The 24,126-nt window shown below is 49.7% G+C and overlaps 13 protein-coding genes across 13 annotated transcripts; 5 read left to right on the plus strand and 8 right to left on the minus strand.

Moving 5' to 3' along the window:
* Positions 1-434: 434 nt before the first annotated feature.
* Positions 435-1,292, minus strand: M430DRAFT_60587 (hypothetical protein; the record flags this gene model as incomplete). Its single annotated transcript, XM_024868866.1, has 5 exons — positions 1,186-1,292; positions 1,112-1,127; positions 963-1,047; positions 705-842; positions 435-569 (listed from the first exon to the last, which is right to left on the minus strand). Exons 1-5 carry the CDS (start codon positions 1,196-1,198, stop codon positions 435-437), a joined length of 387 nt encoding a protein of 128 aa, XP_024718327.1. The 5' UTR covers positions 1,199-1,292.
* A 401-nt stretch (positions 1,293-1,693) lies between these two features.
* Positions 1,694-2,735, minus strand: M430DRAFT_36488 (hypothetical protein). The gene is made up of 5 exons (XM_024866937.1): positions 2,584-2,735; positions 2,447-2,473; positions 2,336-2,384; positions 2,246-2,261; positions 1,694-2,172 (listed from the first exon to the last, which is right to left on the minus strand). Exons 1-5 carry the CDS (start codon positions 2,612-2,614, stop codon positions 1,876-1,878), a joined length of 420 nt encoding a protein of 139 aa, XP_024718328.1. The 5' UTR covers positions 2,615-2,735; the 3' UTR covers positions 1,694-1,875.
* A 499-nt stretch (positions 2,736-3,234) lies between these two features.
* On the minus strand, positions 3,235-4,155 carry M430DRAFT_36489 (hypothetical protein). The gene is made up of 2 exons (XM_024866938.1): positions 3,952-4,155; positions 3,235-3,910 (listed from the first exon to the last, which is right to left on the minus strand). Exons 1-2 carry the CDS (start codon positions 4,077-4,079, stop codon positions 3,523-3,525), a joined length of 516 nt encoding a protein of 171 aa, XP_024718329.1. The 5' UTR covers positions 4,080-4,155; the 3' UTR covers positions 3,235-3,522.
* Positions 4,156-4,274: 119 nt separating this feature from the next.
* On the plus strand, positions 4,275-4,942 carry M430DRAFT_144498 (hypothetical protein). The gene is made up of 5 exons (XM_024862893.1): positions 4,275-4,310; positions 4,361-4,417; positions 4,467-4,511; positions 4,568-4,652; positions 4,705-4,942. Exons 1-5 carry the CDS (start codon positions 4,308-4,310, stop codon positions 4,731-4,733), a joined length of 219 nt encoding a protein of 72 aa, XP_024718330.1. The 5' UTR covers positions 4,275-4,307; the 3' UTR covers positions 4,734-4,942.
* Positions 4,943-5,651: 709 nt separating this feature from the next.
* Positions 5,652-8,054, plus strand: M430DRAFT_52650 (hypothetical protein; the record flags this gene model as incomplete). Its single annotated transcript, XM_024868313.1, has 4 exons — positions 5,652-5,805; positions 5,867-6,187; positions 6,243-7,963; positions 8,025-8,054. 4 exons carry the CDS (start codon positions 5,652-5,654, stop codon positions 8,052-8,054), a joined length of 2,226 nt encoding a protein of 741 aa, XP_024718331.1.
* An 87-nt stretch (positions 8,055-8,141) lies between these two features.
* On the minus strand, positions 8,142-9,598 carry M430DRAFT_169723 (hypothetical protein). The gene is made up of 4 exons (XM_024863570.1): positions 9,403-9,598; positions 9,261-9,282; positions 8,905-9,149; positions 8,142-8,754 (listed from the first exon to the last, which is right to left on the minus strand). The coding sequence occupies exons 1-4, from the start codon at positions 9,457-9,459 to the stop codon at positions 8,311-8,313; spliced, it is 768 nt and encodes a 255-aa protein (XP_024718332.1). The 5' UTR covers positions 9,460-9,598; the 3' UTR covers positions 8,142-8,310.
* Positions 9,599-11,149: 1,551 nt separating this feature from the next.
* M430DRAFT_68585 (hypothetical protein) lies at positions 11,150-12,679 on the plus strand. The gene is made up of 4 exons (XM_024869362.1): positions 11,150-11,349; positions 11,473-11,718; positions 11,791-11,972; positions 12,041-12,679. The coding sequence occupies exons 1-4, from the start codon at positions 11,309-11,311 to the stop codon at positions 12,472-12,474; spliced, it is 903 nt and encodes a 300-aa protein (XP_024718333.1). The 5' UTR covers positions 11,150-11,308; the 3' UTR covers positions 12,475-12,679.
* Positions 12,680-13,015: 336 nt separating this feature from the next.
* On the minus strand, positions 13,016-14,983 carry M430DRAFT_36494 (hypothetical protein). The gene has a single exon (XM_024866939.1). The coding sequence runs from the start codon at positions 14,726-14,728 to the stop codon at positions 13,232-13,234; it is 1,497 nt and encodes a 498-aa protein (XP_024718334.1). The 5' UTR covers positions 14,729-14,983; the 3' UTR covers positions 13,016-13,231.
* A 312-nt stretch (positions 14,984-15,295) lies between these two features.
* M430DRAFT_144511 (hypothetical protein) lies at positions 15,296-16,278 on the plus strand (the record flags this gene model as incomplete). The annotated part of the gene is made up of 2 exons (XM_024862894.1): positions 15,296-15,415; positions 15,475-16,278. The coding sequence occupies 2 exons, from the start codon at positions 15,296-15,298 to the stop codon at positions 16,276-16,278; spliced, it is 924 nt and encodes a 307-aa protein (XP_024718335.1).
* Positions 16,279-16,603: 325 nt separating this feature from the next.
* On the minus strand, positions 16,604-17,246 carry M430DRAFT_107253 (hypothetical protein; the record flags this gene model as incomplete). Its single annotated transcript, XM_024861143.1, has 3 exons — positions 16,604-16,819; positions 16,883-16,945; positions 17,082-17,246. The coding sequence occupies 3 exons, from the start codon at positions 17,244-17,246 to the stop codon at positions 16,604-16,606; spliced, it is 444 nt and encodes a 147-aa protein (XP_024718336.1).
* Positions 17,247-18,734: 1,488 nt separating this feature from the next.
* M430DRAFT_107048 (hypothetical protein) lies at positions 18,735-21,198 on the minus strand (the record flags this gene model as incomplete). The annotated part of the gene is made up of 4 exons (XM_024861129.1): positions 18,735-19,618; positions 19,668-20,975; positions 21,039-21,088; positions 21,155-21,198. The coding sequence occupies 4 exons, from the start codon at positions 21,196-21,198 to the stop codon at positions 18,735-18,737; spliced, it is 2,286 nt and encodes a 761-aa protein (XP_024718337.1).
* Positions 21,199-21,293: 95 nt separating this feature from the next.
* Positions 21,294-21,658, minus strand: M430DRAFT_107331 (hypothetical protein; the record flags this gene model as incomplete). Its single annotated transcript, XM_024861150.1, has 2 exons — positions 21,294-21,416; positions 21,536-21,658. 2 exons carry the CDS (start codon positions 21,656-21,658, stop codon positions 21,294-21,296), a joined length of 246 nt encoding a protein of 81 aa, XP_024718338.1.
* A 191-nt stretch (positions 21,659-21,849) lies between these two features.
* M430DRAFT_21436 (hypothetical protein) lies at positions 21,850-22,542 on the plus strand (the record flags this gene model as incomplete). The annotated part of the gene is made up of 1 exon (XM_024864513.1): positions 21,850-22,542. One exon carries the CDS (start codon positions 21,850-21,852, stop codon positions 22,540-22,542), a length of 693 nt encoding a protein of 230 aa, XP_024718339.1.
* Positions 22,543-24,126: the final 1,584 nt, after the last annotated feature.

The raw sequence follows: 24,126 nt of genomic DNA on the forward strand, positions 1-24,126 counted from the left end.
AAAGCGTACCAATACCATTCTATTTTGAGGTTTCTTTGCCTTCTTTGTTGGAATTTGGTCTTTACATTGAGGGCTTGTTGTAAATTAGGAAAGCCTATCGACGATCCGCCACGTACGAGCTTTCGGCGTTCTTGATATGTCCAAGTCGATCTCCTATGCTGTATACCTACCTACAGCAAAGCACGATAAACGCAAGACGTTGTATGAAAGTTCGTCTATTCATTTACCTATGCAAGCTCCCATCTTCTCCTCCGCTATGCCTTCGTACAGGGCTATCCACATATTTGAAATAAACCAGGGTCCATGATCATAAGACACTATTCTAGTATCTGCCCTACGAGTAGCAAAAGAAGTCCTCCCATCCCGGTATGCACATCTCTCTACATCCTCATATTCTTTCCTTCCATCACCCCAGTTAGAATGCCACGCCCCTCTTAATAGCCCGTGCTAATCAGGTAATCCGCCAATTGCTCGACCGTTGTTGCCGCGTTTCCAGCAATCATTCCGTCGGCGTAGTGAGCGATGAGAATAGCCTGTGTAGTCTTGACAATGACAACGCCTTCTCTACCCTATTGTGTGCAGCCGGTTAGTCCCAGTTTACCTAAAGCTCCCCCAACAGCATAGACCACCGGCCACCGGAAGACACGGTCCCAAAGAAAAGGCAGCCTGTAGACGGTTGCAGAGGCGTAAGCAAGGTGACCGACCTTTCTGGCATAAAGACTTCTATCCTCCGCCTTTGTAAGAACGTATCTCTCGCCTGCAATGTGCAGTCCGTCGGAGTATAGCTTCTCGGGCTTTCCACTCAATCCTGTCACAACCTCCTGCATCTCAGCGGGGGAGACCTAATTTGCATATCAGCCTCAGCACCTGCCAAACTCTTATGTATATCCATAATGTTGTTGCACACGTTTAGACAAATATCCGAGTTCGGGGCAAATGGACGAAATCGCAGTGGAACATACATTGAAGCCCGCGCTGGTAGCCCAAACACTGTCGCCCTTGGCGCTGTAGATGGCTGCTTTGTCGATGTGACCGGTACCAACAAGGCTAGGTATTATTGTCAACCAATGCCTTTGATGTTTCCTAACATGCCGGCTCGTCGAAAACGTACCTGGTATCAACGTATGCTATAATGCTCGCGTCAGCGCAGCCGAGGAGGGGTAATGAGCACGATGGTTTCCATACCTTGCCACGACATCTTGACGGGTGTGCGAGAGGGTTGACAGACAAATCTTAGCAGTATCTGAGATGCGAAACTGGTACTAGAAAACTGCGGTTTGGCCTCGGAAGATTGTTCTGAGAGTAGTAGGTGGGGGAGAGTTCGTTTGGTATCATGACTGCTCGTGCCTAATAAGAGACTTGAGCAACCCTTGGCTAAGCGAGAATGGCGGGGTCGGGATCAGAAGGGGGCTCCTGCGGATGTGGATTCGAAATTTCGTGACTGAGCAACTGATTCAAAGTACGCAATACATCGTATGGGAAAAATCCCTACGTTGACGGCGATAAAGTCACTGAGCTACCCAAGGGAGTTCAAAGTTGGGCAAGGCAAGTAGGAATCCCAACGTACAGAGTATGAAATCATGCGTCACGAGATTCTGTTTAAGGTGTGGATAGCGCCTTGAAGGTAAGGTAATTAGGATCGTCATCGAGGACGAAGTCTCTTCGAATGGCCAAAAGCTCTGCAAGGAGCATCAGCTCGACTTGGAAGAGAAGCGTGCGGTCCGTCTATAACCCAAAACGCCAGCCACTGTGTGGGCTTTTGAAACTCCGCATATTATACAACCAACTCCTCACATTACTTTCTCTGACATTTCTTCGTACTCGCACATAGCCATTAACGCACAAGGGCCACCTGTACACGGTTCGCCTCGTTCTTCAAACAGGCAGCTCTGCACCCCTAGTCGCAATGCCACTTCGATCAACCGCAAGCCCAATGTAGGGACCAATACCTGGTATATTCCTTGCGAAGTTGAGGGCGGTGCCCAAAAAGTCCCCAAACAAGATGCTTATACCGTATAACTCGACCATGAAGCCCAAGAACGCCCAACGCATGAGGATGAGCAAGACACCGCCAAAGAAGGCTGCTGAGCCTTTGATCTTTTGACGCCGCGCGAAGAAGAGCAGGGTTTTTTGAGGTCCGATTATTATTGTGAGACCGATTAAGAAGAGGATCTAGGGGCTGTGAGCGCGTGTTGAGAAGGGAGTCTCCCACAAGGGGAGGATTGGGGAAAGGTGACAGCCGTACATTGCCCATTGCAAGCCTATTGACGGAGAGATTAGCTTAACCTCCCCTAAAAGATACACGTAGACATGCGGTTCATGCAGAGGGACATACATAGCTCTATCGCAAAACATGAGAACTCCGCCGACCAGGAAAAATCCACCTAGCAAGCAAGTATCAGCACCGAGCAGTGCGCCGCAGCACAAAAGACTGATCCATACCCACCACCAGAGCAGAATATGAAACCGAGCTCTACAAAAGCCACCAATGTTAGCAGAAGTTCTCAAGCCAACCGTGGCAGTCCTAATCCTGCCCGGCGCAAGTCTGTCACTCCTCCCACCTTGACGCGGGGACGAACTTACTTTGCGAATCTGACATCCACATGGTAGGCATTTTGTAAAGGAGGGATTTGCAAACAAGGCGAAAGTGCGCAAATGGAAAGGAGAGTCCGTTATGTAACAATCAAAAGGTCGTGTGCTTTTGGGGAGTGATCTGGACAAATGGCGATAAGGAGAGTTGGAGTATGGGGGATTTGGGACGCGCACGGCTCCCGCGTAAGGTAGGAGATTCCTTAGCGCCTTTTCCCCTTTTCCTTGGGGGGTTTGGAATTTAACGGCTCGCTGCTAGCTTGATGAATTCTTCATCCACACACAGAGTATCCTTTCCAAAAAGTTGACTTTGGTCCGTCCAAAGCGATATATGTCAATAACGTATGCTTCTCTGCTCTTTCAGGATCCTTGATAAGGGCTCTTTCTCTACTTACTATACAAAGAGGGCTTTGAGATTTTGTTCAGGTTGGTTTTCTGAATGGTTTTTTCACAAAGCATCATTTGCATCATGCAGCACGATGCACTACGAATACTTCTAATGCCGCGACGATCAGAACACTTTGTTCTGATAACTGAGTCTCATTTTTAATATGTTCTCGGTACCCCGTCATCTTAGGCAGATAATAACCCTTCTCATGATCGCGATTAAGCCGGAGCACCTTCTTGAACCGGTCGTTGAAAGACGGCCGGTGGGTAGAATGGGCTTGACTTTGTCGATCAGACATACTGGATCTTAAATTGCTTTATTATCTTCAGCCTGCCATTGTGGCAACCCATATTCTGTCTCCATAAACGCTCCATAAACGCCATTCCCAGCAAGCCAGCAAAGCAAGCTTTTGTCCCACTCCTCAGTATCCTGCACGAGCGCCTGATTGTAATTAGCTCAAGCACCCTCTAAATAGCTGTGCTCCATCGAAATCCAAGACCAAAGAAATCCTCTTAAGCAGACAGCAATAACTCCTGTGCCCTTCCTCACTTTAAAACCGTATGCGCCCCCCGAGTTTCCAGATACTGCTCTGCAACCCCTTGGCCTAGTGTCCTAATCAACCCAAATACCTCCTTATCATGATATCTCAACCTCGTCTTGGGGTCGGTGTATGGAGCCGGCAACCCCGTAATATCGCAATAATGCTTGGTATGTGCCAATGAAGGCGCGGATTCGATATTGGTATATGTGGCAGACGGCGCAGACGAGAAGCCATTTGATCTCATATTCTTTTCCAACACTAGCTTTGACAGATTCCTCGACGCCTGTGCAAGATTGGGTTGTAACGCAGAGCTGCTGGCTGTAGAAATTGCAGGTGTGTTGTCGCCGTCGGTAGAGATGATGGATTCGTCTTGGAAGGGTGTTGCGCTGCCGCTATTATCTTGTGTAGCGGCTGAGGAAGCTTCTTTTCGAACGGCATCACCAAGGATGGCCTTGATGTTCTTGTTCCGGCGCTGATTCGGCTTCCAGTGCGGGTTGCGGAATGGCTTTGGAATGGAGTAGGTATCGAGCTGATCAATGAGCTCCTGGTGAGCTTCGGCATCGGGGTTTGGGAGAGGCATGGCGGTTTGATCTTTGTGGATGAGAAATGAGAGTCAGAAGTATATGAGAGGTCGTGGGACTATCTGAAGAAAAGCTGATGTCTCATGCAGAGAGCTGTTCGACTCGGGGCCATGTGACATACTGCCTCTTGAGACCGCCTTTCCCCGCTCAATTTGTCTTCGACGCGTAAATATCACGTCCTCACGTTCAAAAATCAAGGATTGACAGCATGGTGAGTGATCCTTTATTTGTTAATAGGATATCGTACTGATGATATTTTAGGAGAGTCCTCATGAGCATCAGCAGAATCTGCTGCTTTCACGAATCATCACCAACGTGGTATGAACATTCTAGCCTTGAATATAAACAACCATTGATGATATCTTAGGAGAAGCTTAACGAGGCTGTCATGCTGTTAAACAAGAGTCTTCAAGTTAGATTTTTTGATGGACCTGATGTTCTGGTCTAGCTGCTGATGCTACTTTCTAGGAGATCAACATCCAGAACATGAACGTCGAGTTGGTTGCCCAGATGTTCAAGAACTACCAATCAAGCGTCCTGTTTCATCTTACCGGTACTAGCCTCTTTCTGCCATTGTACAACTACTGTTACTGACATCCTTGAAGAAACTGGTGGTCTCCAAGATCCGTCCTGATGGATCCATGAAAGCAGCGGATGAATTCGAGAGTTTGGAGTTCTGGGAGGGCCTGACAGGGACTAGGCCTCGTCATGATAATGCATCTTATACTACCTAGAGATGATTAATGAGAGAAGAAACTTTTTATGTCTGGATCCAAAGAGTGAAGGATCACAATTACTGCTGTGTGTAAGCTTATTTCAATCGAGCTTATGACTATTTCCTGCGGCCATCCTGTTCCACCTTCTTCATCAGCAGCTTAGGTACAGGCAACTGATGTACTTTCCCTCGTCTATTATTATAGATGCATCTTCGTTCAAATCTTTTCTCGCTTTCTCTGTAGTGGGACTCAAGGATCACCTTCACGCTTTGGGTTACAGCAGAGCAACTAACTGGTTCTGCTTGAGTATTGCGCCTTAGCACTGAAATAGTTAGACTGGAAGGCTATGGGTTTGGATCAGTAATAGGAGTCAGTATGCAGACTATGTACAACACATCGAGGTACTAGAGTAAGTTGTTGCACGGGCGATTATTAGTTAGCTATTATACTCTCTAACTATAAAGCCATTGCAGTGAGTAAACAGCCGGTTTTCTGTTCAGATAGCCTCTCTATAGGCATTGAAGTTTCCTTCTGATCTGGGCGCATGAATCATTTGCCGTAGAATCATGGAGTCCTGTGAACTGTGGTGAAATGAGTGAATATTCGCCCATGAAACGAACTCTAACAGCCTCGCGACGCTAGACATCACCAAACGTAGCCTCGCCAAATTCATGAGGACGAATGGTCCGCCAAATGAAAATTAACCTATCTCGAAGCTGACAGTTATATCATTAGTAACTCCATTTCTTCTATCAATTGCATTCCTTGTCATCCAACATCTCCAGCCAACCGCGATGAACTAACCTTCTTACAACAACTCCCTTCCCACCGCGATAATGCAAGCTTCAGACCCAAAGAATGCGATCCCGCCTCCCCATCTATACACACCCAGAGAGGCGCACTTCGAGGGCTTCCTTAAGCCACAGCCAGATGGCTATCGAAAGGCAGTGTCGCGATCGCCTGGGAGCGCTGCCATCGTGATTGACAATGGTAATTCTGCCCCTTCACCAGCCTATCTGTACATATTCCGATGCTAACATACCTTGAACAGGGTCATCAGCTACCAGGGCTGGCTGGTCCTTCGAAGACGCGCCCCGCCTCAATGTCATACCGATTTTCTCTAAGTATAGAGACCGGAAGATAGGCAAAACATATTCCTTCGTTGGAGCCGATGTTTACGCGGACACAAATGCCAAGGGCCACATGCGACACGCTTTCGAGGCTGGTAGTGGGATTGTCAGCAACTGGGACGTTATGGAGTCGATACTGGACTATGTGTTTATCAAGCTGGGCATAGATGGTGCAGATGGACGCGTGGACGTGCCGATTGTCATGACTGAAGCGGTCGCCAACCTGCCATACTCACGAAAATGTAAGATCTCAGTGATTGTGTTGTGTTTAGTGTATATCTGACATAACTGGGGTAGCTATGACCGAGATCATCTTTGAGTGCTATTCGGCACCATCTCTAGCATACGGTATTGACTCACTCTTCTCGTACGACTACAATAATGGCAAGACTGGACTGGTGGTGTCATCCTCGCACAGCTCAACCCATTTAATACCGGTCCTCAATTCGAAAGCGCTGCTAAGCCAAGCAACTCGATTGAATTGGGGTGGGTCACAGAGCGCTGAATATCTCCTGAAGCTCCTCCGTCTCAAATATCCCACATTTCCCGGCAAACTCAATTCCTCACAAACAGAATATATGGTCAGAGATCATTGCTATGTCTCTCGCGATTTCGATCAAGAACTAAGCAAGTACCTCGATTGGACGGGCCTTGAGGATCGGGATCATGTCATCCAGTATCCATTCACCGAAGAGGTAGTGGTCCAGAAAAGCGAGGAAGAGCTTGCCAGGATAGCCGAAAAAAGGAAGGAGAGTGGCAGACGCTTACAGGAACAGGCAGCAAAGATGCGCCTGGAGAAGCTCATGCGCAAAGAGCAGGAACTTGATTACTATCGAGACCTACAAAGCAGACTGGCAAATGAGACCAAAAAGGAGATCAAGAGGATTTTAGATGCGGAAGATTTCAAGGATGAAGCAGCTCTTGAGAAAACTATTAAGGAGCTCGACAAGTCGATCCGTAAGGCACGAACGAAAGATGTGGGAGGGCCAGAAATTGAAGAGGAGGTAGAAGAGCCCGATTTCTCATTGCTTGAGGTTCCAGATGACCAACTGGATGAGGCGGGCCTAAAGCAGAAACGTCACCAAAGACTCATGAAATCGAATCATGAGGCTCGGGCGCGTGCAAAGGCGGAGAAGGAAAAAGAGAAAGCAAGAGTTGCAGAGGAGAAACGCCTAGACGAACTTAAAAGAGAGACTGACCTCGAGGGCTGGCTTCAGGAGAGAAGAAATGCTAGGGCTGAGCTGGTACAAAAGATGAAGGATCGGGAACGCTTGAAAGCGGATCTTGGAAATCGAAAGTCGCTGGCAAGCCAGATCCGAATGAAGAGTATTGCCAATCTAGCTTCAGATACCCCGACAAAGAAGCGTCGGCGTGGAGGAGACGATGATAATTTCGGTGCAAATGATGACGACTGGGGTGTCTATCGACAGATTGCTGTAGGGGAAGGCAGCGATGACGAGGAAGAAGAAGACTTAGGGGCAACTTTGAAGACATTGGAAGCAGATCTGCTGAAATACGACCCCGAATTCACCGATGAACACACTCTCGATGCGCAGACAGACTGGACGAAAAGCCTTATCCACGCCTTCCTCCGCGGCCCAAGACCATTCGATCCAGGAAGCCAACGAGAAGCCCACCAGATCCATCTCAACGTCGAACGGATCCGCGTTCCAGAAGTGATCTTCCAGCCATCAATAGCCGGTGTCGACCAAGCTGGTATCGTCGAGATCGCCGCGGACATCCTGACGCACCGATTGAATGGTTCTCCGAATCAGGAAGACTTCCTCAAGGACATCTTCTTGACTGGTGGAAATACGCTCTTTCAGAACTTCGATGAGCGCCTGCGCGAGGGCCTGAGGGCTTCGTTACCAGCGGATGCTCCGTTGGTGATCCGGAAGGCTAGGGATCCTATCCTTGATGCTTGGAAGGGCGCAGCGAAGTGGGCTGGGGGAGACTCGTGGAAGTCGGCGGCCATTACGAGGGAGGAGTATCTCGAGAAGGGTGCGGAGTATTTCAAGGTACGTTAAACAGTCCTGCAACTCTGTGAATGCTCTAGACAGGCAGCTAATGAGGCAATAGGAGCATAATCTGGGTAATGCGTATACATAAAAGTGGTTCGTTCACCAGATAGGGTCACAATCAACGGACGATGGTATGTCAAGGCGTCATGGGAGGGAGAATCTGTAATTTCAATTGAGAACAAGCAAGGAAACTATTTGTCTAGCCCATTTTCAAAGCAAATACATGTACCAGCGCCTATCCATGCTTCCAAAGTGAAAGCCGCATCAGATTCATAACATGTGACGCCGAGAAATCCTTGACAGCATCCTTGGCCTCCGTTTAACGCCAGTTCCCATGAACACATTTAGAGAGAAGTCGTCAGTTGCGAGCGGATGAGCTCGTCGGCAGCCGCGGACTCCTCGCTCTCTTTGAACCGCTTGTGCTGCTCGTAGCCGTGGTCGTCCTGTCCATGCTTACCTGAACTCAGACCCGCCGCCGCCAACGTACGGGCGGCTGACGCCTGGAGCTGGCTCATGGGAGCCATAGGCGCGACTGGGGCGCCATCATGCCGATGGAGATGCTCCATGTGGTCCTGTCGAACGTGCGGGAGGGTGAGGTTGATATTCGGAGGGGGTTGAGGGTAGTCGCCCTGGGACTCGATGAGGCGCGACTGCAGGTGGATGATGTACTCGCGCAACGAGTAGTTCTCGGCCTGGATGGCCTTGTAGTTGTCCTCGAGGGCGTGCAGCTCCCTCACCTGCTCCTCGAGCTTCTTGATGTATCCTTCCTTGCGCTGGCGAAAGGCACGCTGTGATGGAGGTTACGTAAGCTTGAGTCTCTGGACGGATGACATGAGAATTGACAAAGCAAAGAGACCATCAAGAACTTTTAACGAGCCAGCTCAACTTCCTCCGCTTCAATCTATCGTCCATCCAAAAATGAAGTCGCAATAACATACTTGTGCAGCCCGGTTTTGCGCAGCGCGTTTCGACTGCGAAAGCTCGCGTTTCCCGCCCTTCCGGCCATCGCCCATCTCGTCGCCGCCCGACTCGCCGCCAGCACTCATCATGCGCCCTGGGCCACCGATCGCCGGGTCAATATTCTGGTCGTGAGGACTTGCGCTATTCGATGCCTGCACGTCGTTATAGCCATGAGGCGCGTTATGCGACGGACTGATGACAGCGGCAAGTTGCGCTCTTAAGTCTGCAGCGCGCCCGGGTACGAGGTCAGCAACAACGCCGTGTGGTGGGGGGGGGAAGGATGTGCCAGGGAGCGCTCTTATGGCCGGCGGATGGGAAAGGGATTCTACTATACCATTATCCGCACTCATATCCTGCTGCGCGAGTTGAGTCAGCCTTTGGTACGAGCCACGGGGGGTGGTTTACAGACTGGCTGTCCCGGCTGGATGAAGAGACGAGCCAAGCTGGGGGGAGGGGAAGAGGGGTAGGCACTGTACCTGGTTGTGGTGGGCGACGGGTGCGGGAGCAATTGACTGCATGGTTCTGGGGATCATGAGGATATACTGAGGACTGGCTTCGAGATCGATGCCACACGAAGGTTCTGTTCCTATTTGATACTTCGAGTCGAGAATCGCGAAGAGGCCGGGGGCGTGATGATTTCACCGATCCGGCGTTGGCGCCTAAGGTAAGGCAAGGATATTCCGTACGCGCTAAAGGATATCCGTGGGTGCCTCAGGAATCAGCAGCGCATACCTGAAGAATGGGTAAGGCCGCCAGCCACGTGATCCGGAACACACGGGATTGGATCAGGTCTCTTGTGTCTTCTCTTGTTGATGACTATATACAAGGACTTCATTGGGCTCTTAATCATCTCCGCCCGCGCCCAAGTCTGGTCTGCTTACATATCTTGTCCTTGGTGGCAACGCAGTGCCCACTTCCAGCATTGGCGCCTGACTAATCATTACTCAGTAGTCAACTGGGCGGCGTTTGTGTCTCTGATTCCGTTTCTATGGCCAAGGCGCTGTTCAAGAGAGAATGTTATCTATCCTTTTGTGCGGGAGAGGAGCACTGATGCATCGTACTTGTTGATGTCTCTATTTTACAGCATGTGCTGAATGCCCTGCCTTCTGCGAGTGAAATTCATTGGAAGGCAATCAATTGTGAGTGACCATTGTCTCTCCATGGGCAATGCCGGGTAGTCGGGTACCGAATCTCCTTCAAACGGAGCAGAAAGTAAAGACATGTTACTCGAGAGACATTCTTCGGAATGAACTCGGGGCCATACTATTTATTGAGCGGCTTTAAGGTGCTCGAGTGTACAGATCGCTGGTGTACTTATTCCTAGACTCTTGCTTTCCTTCCCTTTCCCTTTCTTCCCCCTTTTCTTTTTCTTGCTCTCCCTTTTGGCTAGCTTTCTACGTTGTAGCGATGTGTCTCACCACGTTGTAGTCAGGCAATATCTTTATCCTGTATTCTCGTACAAAGGGGCCTTTGGCTCACATCGCTTCTACCAGACAGAAGCCAACTTCCGTGTGATAACTGCGATGGGCGCCCTAGATCCTCAACCTCCTGTTCTTCCCCGACTGCTCGTGGTCATACGTGACACCTGCGATGTCTTGACCTATGTCTTTTATTATTTTAACACATACGCCTAGTCATCCACAAGTTGATATATCATTTGACGGGCTAGGATTCAGTGGAAAGTAGAATATGGTTGGGTTATAACCTTCTTCTGGACAGAAATTCTATAGCTGGAGAGATTCATTTTTCCCGCACGGCTTCCTATAAATAAATCTCTGTAGAGATGTATTAGGCCGTTGATACATTCTGAGATATCTTCTGGCAATGAGGGGTTTCCTATCAAAAGTCGGGCGAATAGTTCCGGGTACGGATCATAGTATCTGCATCTCGATAAGAACCTGCTCCAAGATCGACGCCTTAATACCTGAAAGAGTGCTCCGCTTACCCCAGAGCTAATGCCCAATACTTTGTACAGGATTCAACCCTGGGCACCCCACCGCGGAGACCAGGACCCTCCTTGCACACGGTCCTCGCTCGGTACTTGCAGATAAGAACGTCCTTGAGCTTCAGGCCAGATATCAGTGCTAGTCGTGCGCATATTAGCCAGAAGTCGCCGTCAGTATACGGCGCAAGGCTCGCTCCATGTTGGATTTGATTCAAAACCTCTCTAGAGATGTCTCATTGGCTGCAGTTATGTATGCTTCATGTCAGCGTAAGCTTACCAGGTGCTGTGCCATATGCATGCGATGTTGTAGCTGATGGACTCCTCATTCATAAACCATGGACGGGTCACTTCTCCCACCTCTTGCAATCTCCAACTTGTACTTTATTTCCTCCTGAATTCTATCTTTGAACATCCCCTCTACCCACAATCTCCTGAAAATGACGGAACTCGTCTGGCTGGTGACAGGATGCTCTTCAGGGTATGTCTTCCCATTCCATCGTGAGTTCGATGCAACATCAATCGCTGGGTCTCTTCAGCGAGTAACAGTCCAAGATGAGCTTTCGTCAATCAGGGTTATCCCGCTGACTCTCTCGGGCAATAGTTTTGGAGAGGCATTCGTTCATTCCATCCTCGCCCGGGGCGATAAAGTTATTGCAACAGGCCGGAATGCTGAATCGCGACTCGCCCACCTCAAAGGGACAGGTGCTGCCATCCTGGACCTAGATGTCACGTCTCCCCAAGAGATTCTGAACTCCAAGATCCAAGAAGCAATTGCAATATACGGCAAGATCGACGTGCTTATCAACAACGCTGCGTACGGGGAATTGGCCTTTCTCGAGGAAATGGAGTAAGTAGGAATATTACGCCTGTCTCGATTGCCGGCGCATGTTTCGAGAGTCGGTCCTAACATTCGCTGTAGCCAGAAGCAGTGGCTTGATCAGTTCAACACCAACTTCTTCGGCGTCACGAATGTCACTCGGGCGATTCTTCCCCATTTCCGTGGGCGGAGGTCTGGCAAGATTGCATTCATGAGCTCGCTCTATTCATGGAAGAGCGACCCAGCACTAGGGCCATACAGCATCAGCAAGCATGCCATCGTTGGTCAGCACACTCCTCCCATTCCCCTCCCCTCCCCCTCTCAATCGCTAACCCCGACATCAACCAACCAGGCTACGCCAGCACACTCCGCGACGAAGTCTCCCAATTCAACATCCACCCCATCGTCTTCGACATCGGGCATTTCCGCACCAAAGTGTCCTCCCCAGAGAACTTGCACATGCACATCACGCAGCTCGCCGACTACGAGCCCATGTTCAACGCCCTAGTCCAAGCCGCCGCCGGCGTGGACGGCTTCCAGCCCGGCGATCCTAAGAAGGGCGTCGACCGCATGATCGACGTGTTGAAGCAGGAGGGCGCTGCGCAGGGCCGCCCTCTCCCGTTCCGTATGCCCATCGGCCCGGATGCACTCGCTATTGTGAGGGAGCAATGTCATGCTCTGCTGAAGACGTGCGATGAGTGGGAGGATGTGATCGCTAGTACGGATTTTGAAGGCCCGAAGCTGGGCGCGTGGGCGGAGGATACTAAGGATGGTGGTTATGTATAAATAAGTCTTGAATGAACTGGCGTGGTTCAGAGATGGATTAGGTGGATGGTGCTCATAGGTAGCGATGGGATATTAATAGATTAAAGAACATGGGCTAGGCTGTAACAGATGCGTTTGCGTACAATGGCTGCGAGAATTACTCTTCATCAGAAGATGGAGAGTCCCAGCGAGGCAGAAGAGTTAGAAAGAAGATGATGACCCGTCTCTATACATCGATGATGTACTCTATTCGATGTCTCTTCTCCTAAAACTTCCATCAGAACCAACCAAGTGCCAATCAAAAGCCCGAAGCTGTTTAGTGTAGTGAAGATTCCGAAAGTTCAATCGTTTAAAAGGTGTTCTGAATGTTTCTTTCATTCAATCAATGAATAATTATATAAGTTGAGTTGGGTTTTGGGTTTCCCCCTATAAATACATTTCTCCTTGAGGCCATACATATCTTGCTCATCTGGATTTTTGAGTTGCTCATGTAGATAGTGAAGACAACAATAGCAGGGGGGGCAGTTCAAATGAAGGAGATATTCACAAGGACATATGGAGATGGGAATACTGAAGAAGATAATTAAATTTTAGTGTCAGGTCGACTTGACTGACTAGGTAGAGTATATTTTTTCAATCCATCGCTCAACGCCCATCCCATGCTCGCTCTGGTGGTATAGCGTACAACAAGAAACAACAACCGTCCCGGTCCCTAAAGAGACAATTACGTCCAACGCCAAAAGCTTCTATATTTTACATCATTAAATCCTTGGTCTTCTTAAGCCCATACCTCGCTGAAGATATAGGGGAAGATGACCACGCATGCCTTGTAGAAAATCATAAAGCTCTCCCAGATCGCTATCGGTAACTTCCATAGTCCGAAGAGTCCACCCACGGTCTCCTGAATCACGATCCATATCGAAAGTATGGCAACCGAGAAGAAGTGGTAGAAGAGCACGAGCGGCTGTCTGGTAATGCCGGCGAGGAGGCCGACTGGGCCGTCAATACAGTTGCCTCCCTTTTGGAAGTACGCGAAACAGCCTTTCTGCAGGGCTTTGAGCTGATCATCGTTGGCTGCGAAGAGACTATATAGGGCTTGTGCGAGGATGTTGATTATGGAGGAAAGGCCCTTGCGTTTCCAGTGGAATTCTCTCATGGCTCTTCGGATTGCCGCCGTATCTCCCAGGTCAGGGATTCGTTCGGGTGATAAGAGGGTGGAGAGTAGGACGACGTCGTTGAATGCCACGGTCATTCCGCCACCGGTTAGGGGATGCCGCATGTTCATGGCGTCGCCGAGTAACACAATCCCTTTCTGTGCTTGTGTGGTAGGTGGTAGCCAGCTATTTGGCATACTTCTTGGAATCTTTCCATCCTCCAGAGCCTTTTCGAAGCAAGGCTGGACTTGCTTGGGCAGAGAAGGGAGGACGACGTTCCTGATATGGGCGCGAACCCCTCCCACAGCGGGGGATGCAGTGGGGAGGCCTTCTGGAATATCGATCAGAGCCCGAGTCTCGTGGGTTCCGATCTGATATAGAAGGACAGGCTCTGCGTCGCCTATTACGACGATGCCATAGTTTGGGATTGGCATTGGACAATCTATCAGCTCTAAAGCATAGAATTTGCTCTTGACGACAGGTGCCCTGTGTATATATTGTTTCCGGAACTTCGACGCATAACCATCCGCGATTATTGTAAGTTTCCCGAAATAATAGTCCTGCTCTTTTTCTCCCGTTGTAGGGTTCACAGTTCTTGATTCGACTCCAAGAACCTGGGGGTTGTGTGTACTCATAATCGTATCTGTGGCTTCGGTCTCAACGAGGGTGATATTCGGTTGGCTGGCGCAAGCCTTGCGCAATTGACCGATGAATCGGCCATGATGAAAGCTCCTCCCCTCCGGCTTTGAGCTTTTCTCGTTTGCTGATTCGTAGATGCCGCCTTCCAACGTACCTCCAGCATTCTCTGGGTACGGAATCCTAACCTCTGTCCCGTGGTATACAACACCGTATCCCTTGACCACAATTGAATCAATGTCTTCCAGACAGTGGGAGAGACCGAGTTTCTCGAGCGCAGAGACGCCACCCGGTTGTAATAACTCGCCGACTATACGATCTGGTTCCTTCAACCATCGTTCGAGGAGGAGCACGCTCCGGCCCTGTTTCGCAAGAGCAAAGGCGACGGCACAGCCAAAGACACCGGCGCCCACCACGACGACATCGGCCTCATGATACAACCGTCGTCGCTGCTCGTTAGCGACCTGAAGAGCGCTTGAGGACATGGTTAGCCTTGCGAGGTAGGTTTTGAGGGTCGATTGGTGAGAGGAATTCGCAGCTGACAAGCTTTACCGTATGAGTAGACGGGGGGAGGGGGGCGTATGCAAGCCCAAGGCACAGGTGGAGGAGAGTGCTTGACGGGAGAGAAAGAAGAGGAGTTGGAGAAGAAAAGAATGAAGAGGAAGTGAGGGAGGATTGAGCGAGAGGAAAGGGAAAAGGCAAAGACTTGGGTTCTCCCCCCTTTTTCTTGAATAGCATCTCGAACCCCTCGGGCCTCGACTGACAGTGGCTTCATTTTGCTCGTGATTTTGTGCCTTGTTGCCTGACATTCATGCCTGGCGAGGTCTGCTGAGTCATCAATCAGCCCACGTTCGATTTGACCGGAATCAACCGCGCACGGGGACGGCTTTTCGCGTTTCCGTGCCTGGCATTGTGGTGTGAGATGGTCTTAATAATAATCGCTAAGGATAAACGATAAACACTCGCCAGTTCTCCCTCAACAAACCTCCTTTCCTCGTTGCACCTTTACCACCTCTTCACCTCTCCCCCCTCTCCTCCGTCGCTGGCCCACGATGTCTGTCTCTGACTTGGCCAATTCCACCGTGCTCGCTGCGCCGGATACCTACTTTGGTATCTACAACGAGCTCTCCAAGTACAATGTCCACTTGAACATGTTTGAGCGCCTCTGGGCCGTATGTTACCCCTTTATCGCTCAATTCGCAACGGTCCACCCTGCTAACCACCGCCGCAGAGCTGGTACGCATACATGCAAAACGATGTGATCGCCACCGGTATCATGAGCTTCCTCATGCACGAAATCATCTACTTCGGTCGCAGTCTCCCCTGGATCATCATCGATAGCATCCCATACTTCAACAAGTACAAGATCCAGTCTCAGAAGATCCCAACCGCCGCAGAACAATGGAAATGCACCAAGCTCGTCCTCCTCAGCCATTTTACTGTCGAGCTCCCCCAGATCTGGCTCTTCCACCCCATGGCGAAGGCTTGCGGCATGGACACCGGTGTCCCCTTTCCGCACTGGACTACCATGGCCTACCAGATCGCAATCTTCTTCGTGTTGGAGGACACATGGCACTACTGGATGCACCGCGCAATGCACTGGGGTCCTCTCTACAGAAGCGTCCACAAGATCCATCATCAATACTCCGCCCCCTTCGGTCTCGCCGCTGAATACGCTTCGCCGATTGAAACTATGGTCCTCGGCGCTGGAACCGTCGTGGTCCCGATCATCTGGGCTCTGTTCACAAAGGACTTCCACGTCCTGACTATGTACATCTGGATCGCCTTCCGTCTTTTCCAAGCCATCGACGCTCACAGTGGTTACGAATTCCCCTGGAGCTTGCATCACTTCCTCCCATTCTGGGCTGGTGCCGAACACCACGACGTTCACCACGAACGCTTCATTGGCAACTACGCAAGCAGCTTCAGATGGTGGGACTACCTCATGGACACCGAGTCTGGACCAGAGGCTGCCAAGAGAAGACGTGAACGCCGGGAGGCCAAGGAGGCCAAGAAGGCGAAGAAGGCCCAGTAAAGGGTAAGCTGGATAGCGAGCTGGATAATTGTACATACACGCGCGCGAAGGCGGATCATGGTGTCTAGCTGTGAGAGTGGGCATGAGATAGAAGCAGTAACGTTGAGATGATAAATTAAGCGCAAGCATAGTAGTGGGACCATAATAATAAGGGGACTAGGTCCGGTTCAGGGATTGAGAATCTTTGGCGTCAAGGAGGCAGCATTCATAGACCATCATACATGGGTTGCCGTAAGGTAATCTTAGAATTACAGATTACAGTTGAATACAATTTTAAACCACTTTGATCTTACACTCGTGCCAAGTTCCAACTGTCCCCCTTTTCCTACGCAGCAGGTTTCTTCTTGGGCACACAGCAATCTCCGCCTTCACTCGCAACGCGATCCGCCAACTCCTTACCCACCGCACTGCCCGCACTGTCACCCTCCACCTCCCCACAAGCCCTGGCTTGCTCATCACAGTACCTCGCCATAGCGACGTCCTTCTCCGACAACCCTGGTGGCGAATGCGTCGTCCATCTTATGAACGTCGTATTATACACCTTTTCCCATCATCGTCAGTCATCTCTCATCTCTACAACATCAGCAAGGGGAAGGTGGCTCACATTCGACCATTCCGGGTGATGTTTCTTGACTGCGCATTCGGCAGCTATTATATTCATGAATTCCTATAGAACAATTCCTTGATTAATATATCATTCGGCCTACATAAATAAATCTACAACACCCTGAGCAGCAGCATGAAAGAAGTGTAAAGTGTATACTTTGCACGCAAAAAAAGAAAAGGGAAAGGGAATTACAAACCCACGTCTTCTTAAAACTCTTAAACCTAAACCCTCTCTGCACACCCCTCCCACTCTCGATCACTTCCCACTTTCCCCCATTCTGCCTCAACAGCGGCTCCAGCTCCCGCGCTCCTTGCTCCGGATCATAACCGGCTGAGAAATGCACCGCGGTGCTGCTGCTCATGCTCATGCTGCTTCTGCTTCGCGCTTGGAAGGCCTGCCGTAGACTGAGAGGGATGTAGCTGCTTCTCCGGGGCTGGATTGTGATGATGTGTCTTATTGTTATTGTTGGGGGTGTGTGGAGTGCTTTCATTGCTAGCTATGTGCGGGGATAGTATAGTATACTGATGAAGCTTTTTCGATAAGGGCTGGATGGGTGGGGTTCTTGATGTAAGGCTAGGTATGTATGGATGTATGGATGCGCATGTTAGGACTACTCGGTTGATATCAAAGCTGTCAGATGGATGGATAATATCACGTGTTGTCATGTATAAGGTAGGTACCTATGAGCAAATCGTATTTTCATTTTTCCCATGATAGGTAGATTGAAATTTAAACTATAAGCTAAGGCGTAGCTTATTACCCCTGAGTTCTAAGCTCCTGGATAAGGTAGATTGCTAAGGTACCTGATGGGATAAACTCCCGACAGGGAATTATTGCTCTGCTGAGTTGCCTACCTAACCCCGTATATATGCCCACACGTTCACAACGTACCCGCGGGCGCGTAACAAAGGACTTTCTTTTAGAGATATTCTTTTCGCTAAGTTAAGGTACTTAACATTACTATCTTGTCAAGCTAAATAGGTCAAGGCTAGGAAGTGTAAGTAAATAATGCATGCTTGAAGCTTGAAATCCGAGGCTCCTCCCAACCTCTCTCCCCCCAAGCTACCGACCTTACCATATCCCTCTACCTGGTATACTGTACTAACCTCCTCACCAGATATACTCACAACAAACATCTCACATCAGTTGTAATCATCGGATCTTGAATATTAGGTACTCTTGCAGTGACGTATCTATACAGTTTCTGCTGGGATAACGAGTCGCTACCTATGGAGAAGGAGACTGGCGCATGGGATATATATATGTGCTTTTAGCTTAGCTGTTGGCGTCGGCACTGGAATAGGCGCGCTCGAGAGATAAGGGGAGGTGGAAGAGTGAGCGAGGATTGGTTTATTCATTGATGGAGATGGGAAGCAGACATTGACACAGAGGGGGAGAGATAGGCCTGCTGAAGACGATGAGAGAGTTCTATACTCAGGAAAATATGTTCCCCAGAAAACTTCCCTAGGAAACAAATAGAGACAAGAACATCATACCTACAATCGAAACCAACCACCATGTACAACTGGTTCCACAGACAATTGCTTGATATCATCGTTTATTCTACGTCCGACACAGACGTAGACGGTATCATCTCCCTTCATCTCCATGTCCACCCAACCATATCTATAGTACAATCACAAGCAAGTTTTTCATCCCTTCATCAGATAGATGCTCGAAATTGCTTGGCGTGCCAGCAAGCGAAAGCCAGTGGGGTGTATCGTAATCAACAATTCAGTGTGGACCTGCAACTCCGTACCCCCTCGCAAGTGCGACTCGTCAATGTATGGGGGCTTTATTCTTCTTTCAAGCCTTGGATGTGAAGTAGTTTTTTCTTTTTCTTTCCTTTTCAACTCCCGCCATCTCCACCCTTGTTGTCCGCGCTAGTCTTGATAGCTGATGAAAGACTAATGGCGATCTTATTGTGTTTGCCGTTATTACCAGGACCGCCATTTGCACCGTTGTTGAAGCTCTTTTTCCTTCGCAACACGTTGTTCGGACTTGGGCCGCCAGTTGAGTTTCGGCGTTTATGATGCGAGAGCTTCCCGAGTTCGTCTTCCTCATCCTCTTCGCGGCGACGCTTTTCGGACAGTCTCTCTGGCGGGCTGGGCAATGTCGACAAAGTCGGGGTTAGAGCTCTTTCATTTTCAGTATCTACCACAGGCGACGATTCTGATGTGTTGCCATTTGGTGGACTATCATTATCCCCATCTTCGTTTTCTTCATCTGAAGAGTAGTCGACAAGTGGTTTCGATGCAGGGGATGCGCCATTCCTTGATGTCGTTTTGCTGGAAGCCTCATCGTCATCATCTGATGTGTTGTAATACTCTTCCTCCGTAGGATCGAGATCCTTGATTCCACTCGCCCACCTGCCACCCTTAGCAGTCCCTGGACGCTTCGGCGTATCCTCTTCGGTGTCTTGGAAGGACTCCGCGCTCGACGTGAATCCGTTAGTTTGATCGTATTTGGAGATAAAACTACTGAAGGTGTTCACGTAAGTGATTTCCTTCATCTTGTCACGATAGTTATCGACCAGGTGCTTGATTAAAACTTTGATATTCTGCTGCTTGATGAAGTCGAAAAATTCAAGGCATGCCGAGTTCAGAAGGTTATCCCGCGGCATGGTCTCAATGACGATGTTCAGAATCGGCTCGAAGAGATGATCTTGCATCATCGTCTGGTTGTAAAATTCATCTTGCAATCCGACAATATTGCGGAAGAATTTCAGTGCCGCTGCAAGGATGTCAGCAACGCTTCTTCACGTGAAGATAAAAGGACTTACTGAGTTTCAGGTATTTTTCTGGGCTTCCAAGGAGCTGAGAAATACGTTGGGCCAACTTTTCAGAAAGGACGAAATACTTGCTGGGGTACGGGTGCTGTCGGATGAAAAAGCAAAGGATCTCAATCAGATAGATGAATAGAGAGACCTGGTGAACTGTGAATTCCATGTCCTCCCGGTCCTTTAAGTCAACCAGTGGCTTGAACAGCTTCTTCGCCGAATCATCATAGAACTTCTTCAGGAATTCCGCTTGCTGGGGGTCCATCTGGGGCCGCAACCTTGACGCAAAATCACCACCCGTCTTGGAAAGACTTTCCAGTGGCGCATTGTTCATGCCGGGATCCAGAAGAACTTTGATAGCATCGGCAATTTGTGCTTTGACACCGAGGTCTGCTTCGACCAGGAGAAGATCGATGAGAGAATCCGTCAGAGGCGCCTGTTTTTCGCCGATTTGTCGGAATATGGTTTGGCGGACCATCTGGGGATCGTGATCGATCATAGACACGAGCACATCCGTGGCTCCCACTCGAACAGCAACGTCATTATGGCGCAGGGCATAGTTGATTACGGATAATAATCCATGCCCCAAAAAGTTGTTGTACAACTGCTGCCTCGCAGGTTGTTGTAGGTTTTTAGCAACAGCGCAGCACTGCTGAATGAACAGAACGGCTTCCTTTTTGCGCTCCTCATCTTTCTCCTGGGGCGAAAAGATCCCAAATAAATCTTTGAGGAAGGCTGAATTCATCTGAAGGTGCTGAACAATATCAACCTGATTGAAGAATATCAAGGAATTGAGCACAGAGAATGTAGGATCGTCCAGGATCCGAGCGAGCACAACGTCCTTCAGGTATTGTAATCGGTAGGTGTGATGTATCTTCTTCCGGACCTGCTCATCGTCGATACGCACCACTTCCTTGTACCGGCCTTCCTTGCCTAACCAATGCCGGTGATTCGCCTTGTGGCTAGGAAAATCCGGGTCGTATTCTAAAGCGCCCACAACTCCGAGAACAATTTCATCCGTAACGGCGTATTCAATGATCGCGGTATCATTTAACAAGATCAGGTTTTTCATGATATTGCAAAGTCGATGCAAGCTCGGCAGATCCTCCATATCCTCCGCCATTTCCACAAGAGGTATTAACTTCTGAATGTAGCCATCGGTAAGGACAAACTTCGTTACGGCGTCTCGCCCATTTTGTGTGTTGGTAAGGCCGCGCAGCTGCGCTTCTACCTCTTGTAGGTTACCCAGACTTGGAGGCGGCAACGTGATAGGGTTCTGAAAGGGATCGATGTCGTCTGATAAGGCGTCATCTAGTCAAAATGGTTAGAAAGGTCTCTTGTTGGCTTTTATAGGGCGCGCATAGTCTTATATACCTTGTCTACTGAGTGCAACTAGGCTCTGTTGGATGCTGTGAACAAATTTCCTGTAGAAGATCTGTTAGTCCCCAGACCGCCCATATGTCATGGATGCCGGCAACAGCAATACTGACCATATCATAGTGCAGCCTTCAGGCTCTTGAAAACTAAGAGCCATATCAATGCCATTACTTGGTTCTGTCCACACTATCAGGGTATCTGGCGACAGCAGTCAGCGGCCATATTCCACTAACATCGTTGCGTCCTTGTATATTATATACCTTGTTGTTTCTGGAAGCCATCTTCTTTGCATATTCTGGTCTCTAGAAGCATGCGATCCGGATGATCTTCTGACTGCACGAGCACGCGAGGTTCTTCCTGGCGGCTGACTTCATTCTGTAAACGCGACGTGTCAGCGGCAATCCAACTAGAAAAGGCGATCCTGCGGATGACAGAACGCCGGATACTTTCGAGAAACTCCGAAGCAATAAAGAGAGGCATATGGAGCAACGTACAAATAGGAACGCCGCCGTGCAGAAACCAGTGCCGCGGTCGAACCAGTCATTGTTGCGCAACTCGTAGACTTTCACCCTCCTCCTGTCGTTCGGCGGCTGGGGAGTAGGCACCGCTTGTGCCATCATCAGAGGTTGTAGCTCCCCCTCTAGGTCCTCCGCCGAGCAATTCAGGATGTCGGGCGCGAGGTCGAGATGCTGTTGAAGGGAGAGCGGCGCCTGACTTTGCGAGAGAAGCGTGAGCGCCGCCACTTTTGAGATCTGCGCCCGAGGCCGCACGCGTCACGGAGGTTGAGGCGGGTCGATGGAGATGCTCTATGCGACGAGCGATCAGTAAGATTCTGGCGACATGGGTCCACGAGGTTGTGCTGCTCGAGGGGATCGTTGGGGCGTTGTTGATGACAGGGTCGCGAAGACAGGACGGGGGGAGTGTCGTGCTCCGAAGAGAGATCGTTAGCGCCGGTAAACTGATATCAAATGCCACGGGGGGTTTAAGTAGCCAGCACCGTGGGAGGGACAACCACCGGCTGGAAGAGATCAGAGAAGATGAGATCTGCTGCGGTTCAGGTCGATCATATCTTTTCCCTCTGGGATACTCGCCCCTTTCCCGACAGGCTTTCGCGTTTGCGGCCATGCCCCCTTTCAGCCGCATCTCACGTGATCCACCGCAATGTCTCGCGGTTCGCCCGACGCAGCCAATCATTACGCGTGAAAGGGTCCCGCGGTGCGTCATCGTGTCAGGCAAGAGGAAAGCGTCTCGTGAACTTGATTCTATAATTACCATGTCGCCGTTCCAGCATCCAGGAACCCGACGGCAGGGCGCGGGGGCAACTGGGAATGCCCTCATCTGCTCCAACCCCACTCTGTTCGCACCAGAGAAATTCCACACGCGACGCTTTGCGTGCTTTCTCAACGAGGTTCTTACAAACGCTTTGATTCATGCGGGCCAACTCTTCTGGATCTTTCTCATACGGTTGTCTGTGTTGCTCCGTATCCTATCAAACCCCTAGATTGATAGATCTTCTATCAAAAACAAAAAAACCCCGCAGATCTGAGGGCCTCTGCACTCTCCTGCTCTTTTTTATTTTTAGTTTCTTCTCTTTTCTTTTTCTTGACTGCCCGAGCCTTTGGAGCGTCTCCGTATTTTATCTCTCGAGGCCTTGCAAGGCCTTGACGGAGAACTGAGAGAACCCAACTAGCTAGGTAGCTTAAGGTAGAGAATCAATCTCTCGACGTACGTGTATCCTGGCTAACGCTTTCCCAAGCCCAGCGGGAAGATCATTATTGACTTGGAGTGGACGGCCTGTCAATGACCACCATGCTTACCTATGTCTATATCCCGTCGTGGAATACAATTCGGTAATAGGTAGACATACAACTGACGCGTCCGTCCAACGAGGTGGCTGTTGAAAATAATCCCCGGATACCGCCCGAGTCCTGCATCCAATCCGTCTGGATTCTGGAGATGCACAGCAAACCATCGTGATGTGGTAATGGAAAGCGAACATGCCCGTTATCGTATCCGCTCTCCTCCAATATTTGCTTCCACGTTGCAACCTCTAGAGCGGGTTATCTCATGTTGTACAAAATGCCGTGTCCCAATTGTATTGCGTCGTTGATGCAGGGTCTCGGGCCATCAGCGTGGCTTAAAGGCTGAAGGCTGAAGGCGTCTGGAAGGGCTTGGCGCGAGAGAGACATCAGACAGACATAAGACATGGGAGGCATCAACCGTTAAACGGAACAAGTGTACAGACTACGGAGATATTCCCCGGCCCGTGGGAATTCTGGAGACGTCAAAGAGAGTTGGGATCAGATAGTTGAGACACTCCGTCGGCAAGAATCAATAGGACCCCAGACTACACTCTAAGCGACAAGAACAAGGGGGACTCGGTATATCTACATGTTCCTACACACATCCGAGAATACCGAGAAGAGGTCGAGAAGTTGAATGACTCCGGAGACTGTTCATTGGCGCTCTGCTGGGGCAGCTACTCGGCGCGCTGGATCGAAGACCCCGGAGCTGATCAGTCCTGATCAGCCTGATCTGCGGGAGAAGAGCGGCGCAGGAATATCAAAGTCTAAAAGAGCAGTAAACAAAGCAGTGAAAGTTTAGAAATTAAAGTCAGATAAAGGGCTCCCCTCCTATCAAGCATGAAATAAATGGGAGAAGAACCTTCAGATAGGAGGGGGAATATACCGCCATCGCCTCTTCTCCTTTTTCCTACTTTCAATAGAGCCATGCATCCATCCATCCGTATGCCGCAGTCTCGCCCTTGATGTATTTATGCATTCATCTTCTTCTGCTCGTCTTGTATTATTTATGTAAGTCTTCCCGTCTTTCTTTACCCTAAACGCGCGGTGCAAACGAGGTCCGCGAGTCCGGTGGTGTTAGTTTGCCAACCGGCGGAAAACCATCTGGCGGTCTCACTCTTCACGGGAGACTGCACTACCTAGATCGCGGGGAATTAGAGCAAAAGTATAAAGTATAAATTGACAGCCCGGAAACGTGTCGGAAATCAGTACTTATAGAGAACATTCTTCCGTAGATCAATCATCCAGCCTTCCGGACCGTGGCCCTGTAAGGCCCATACGAG

The sequence above is a fragment of the Amorphotheca resinae genome (assembly GCF_003019875.1).
Source record: "Amorphotheca resinae ATCC 22711 unplaced genomic scaffold M430scaffold_10, whole genome shotgun sequence".
Classification (NCBI taxonomy): Eukaryota; Fungi; Ascomycota; class Leotiomycetes; order Helotiales; family Amorphothecaceae; genus Amorphotheca; species Amorphotheca resinae.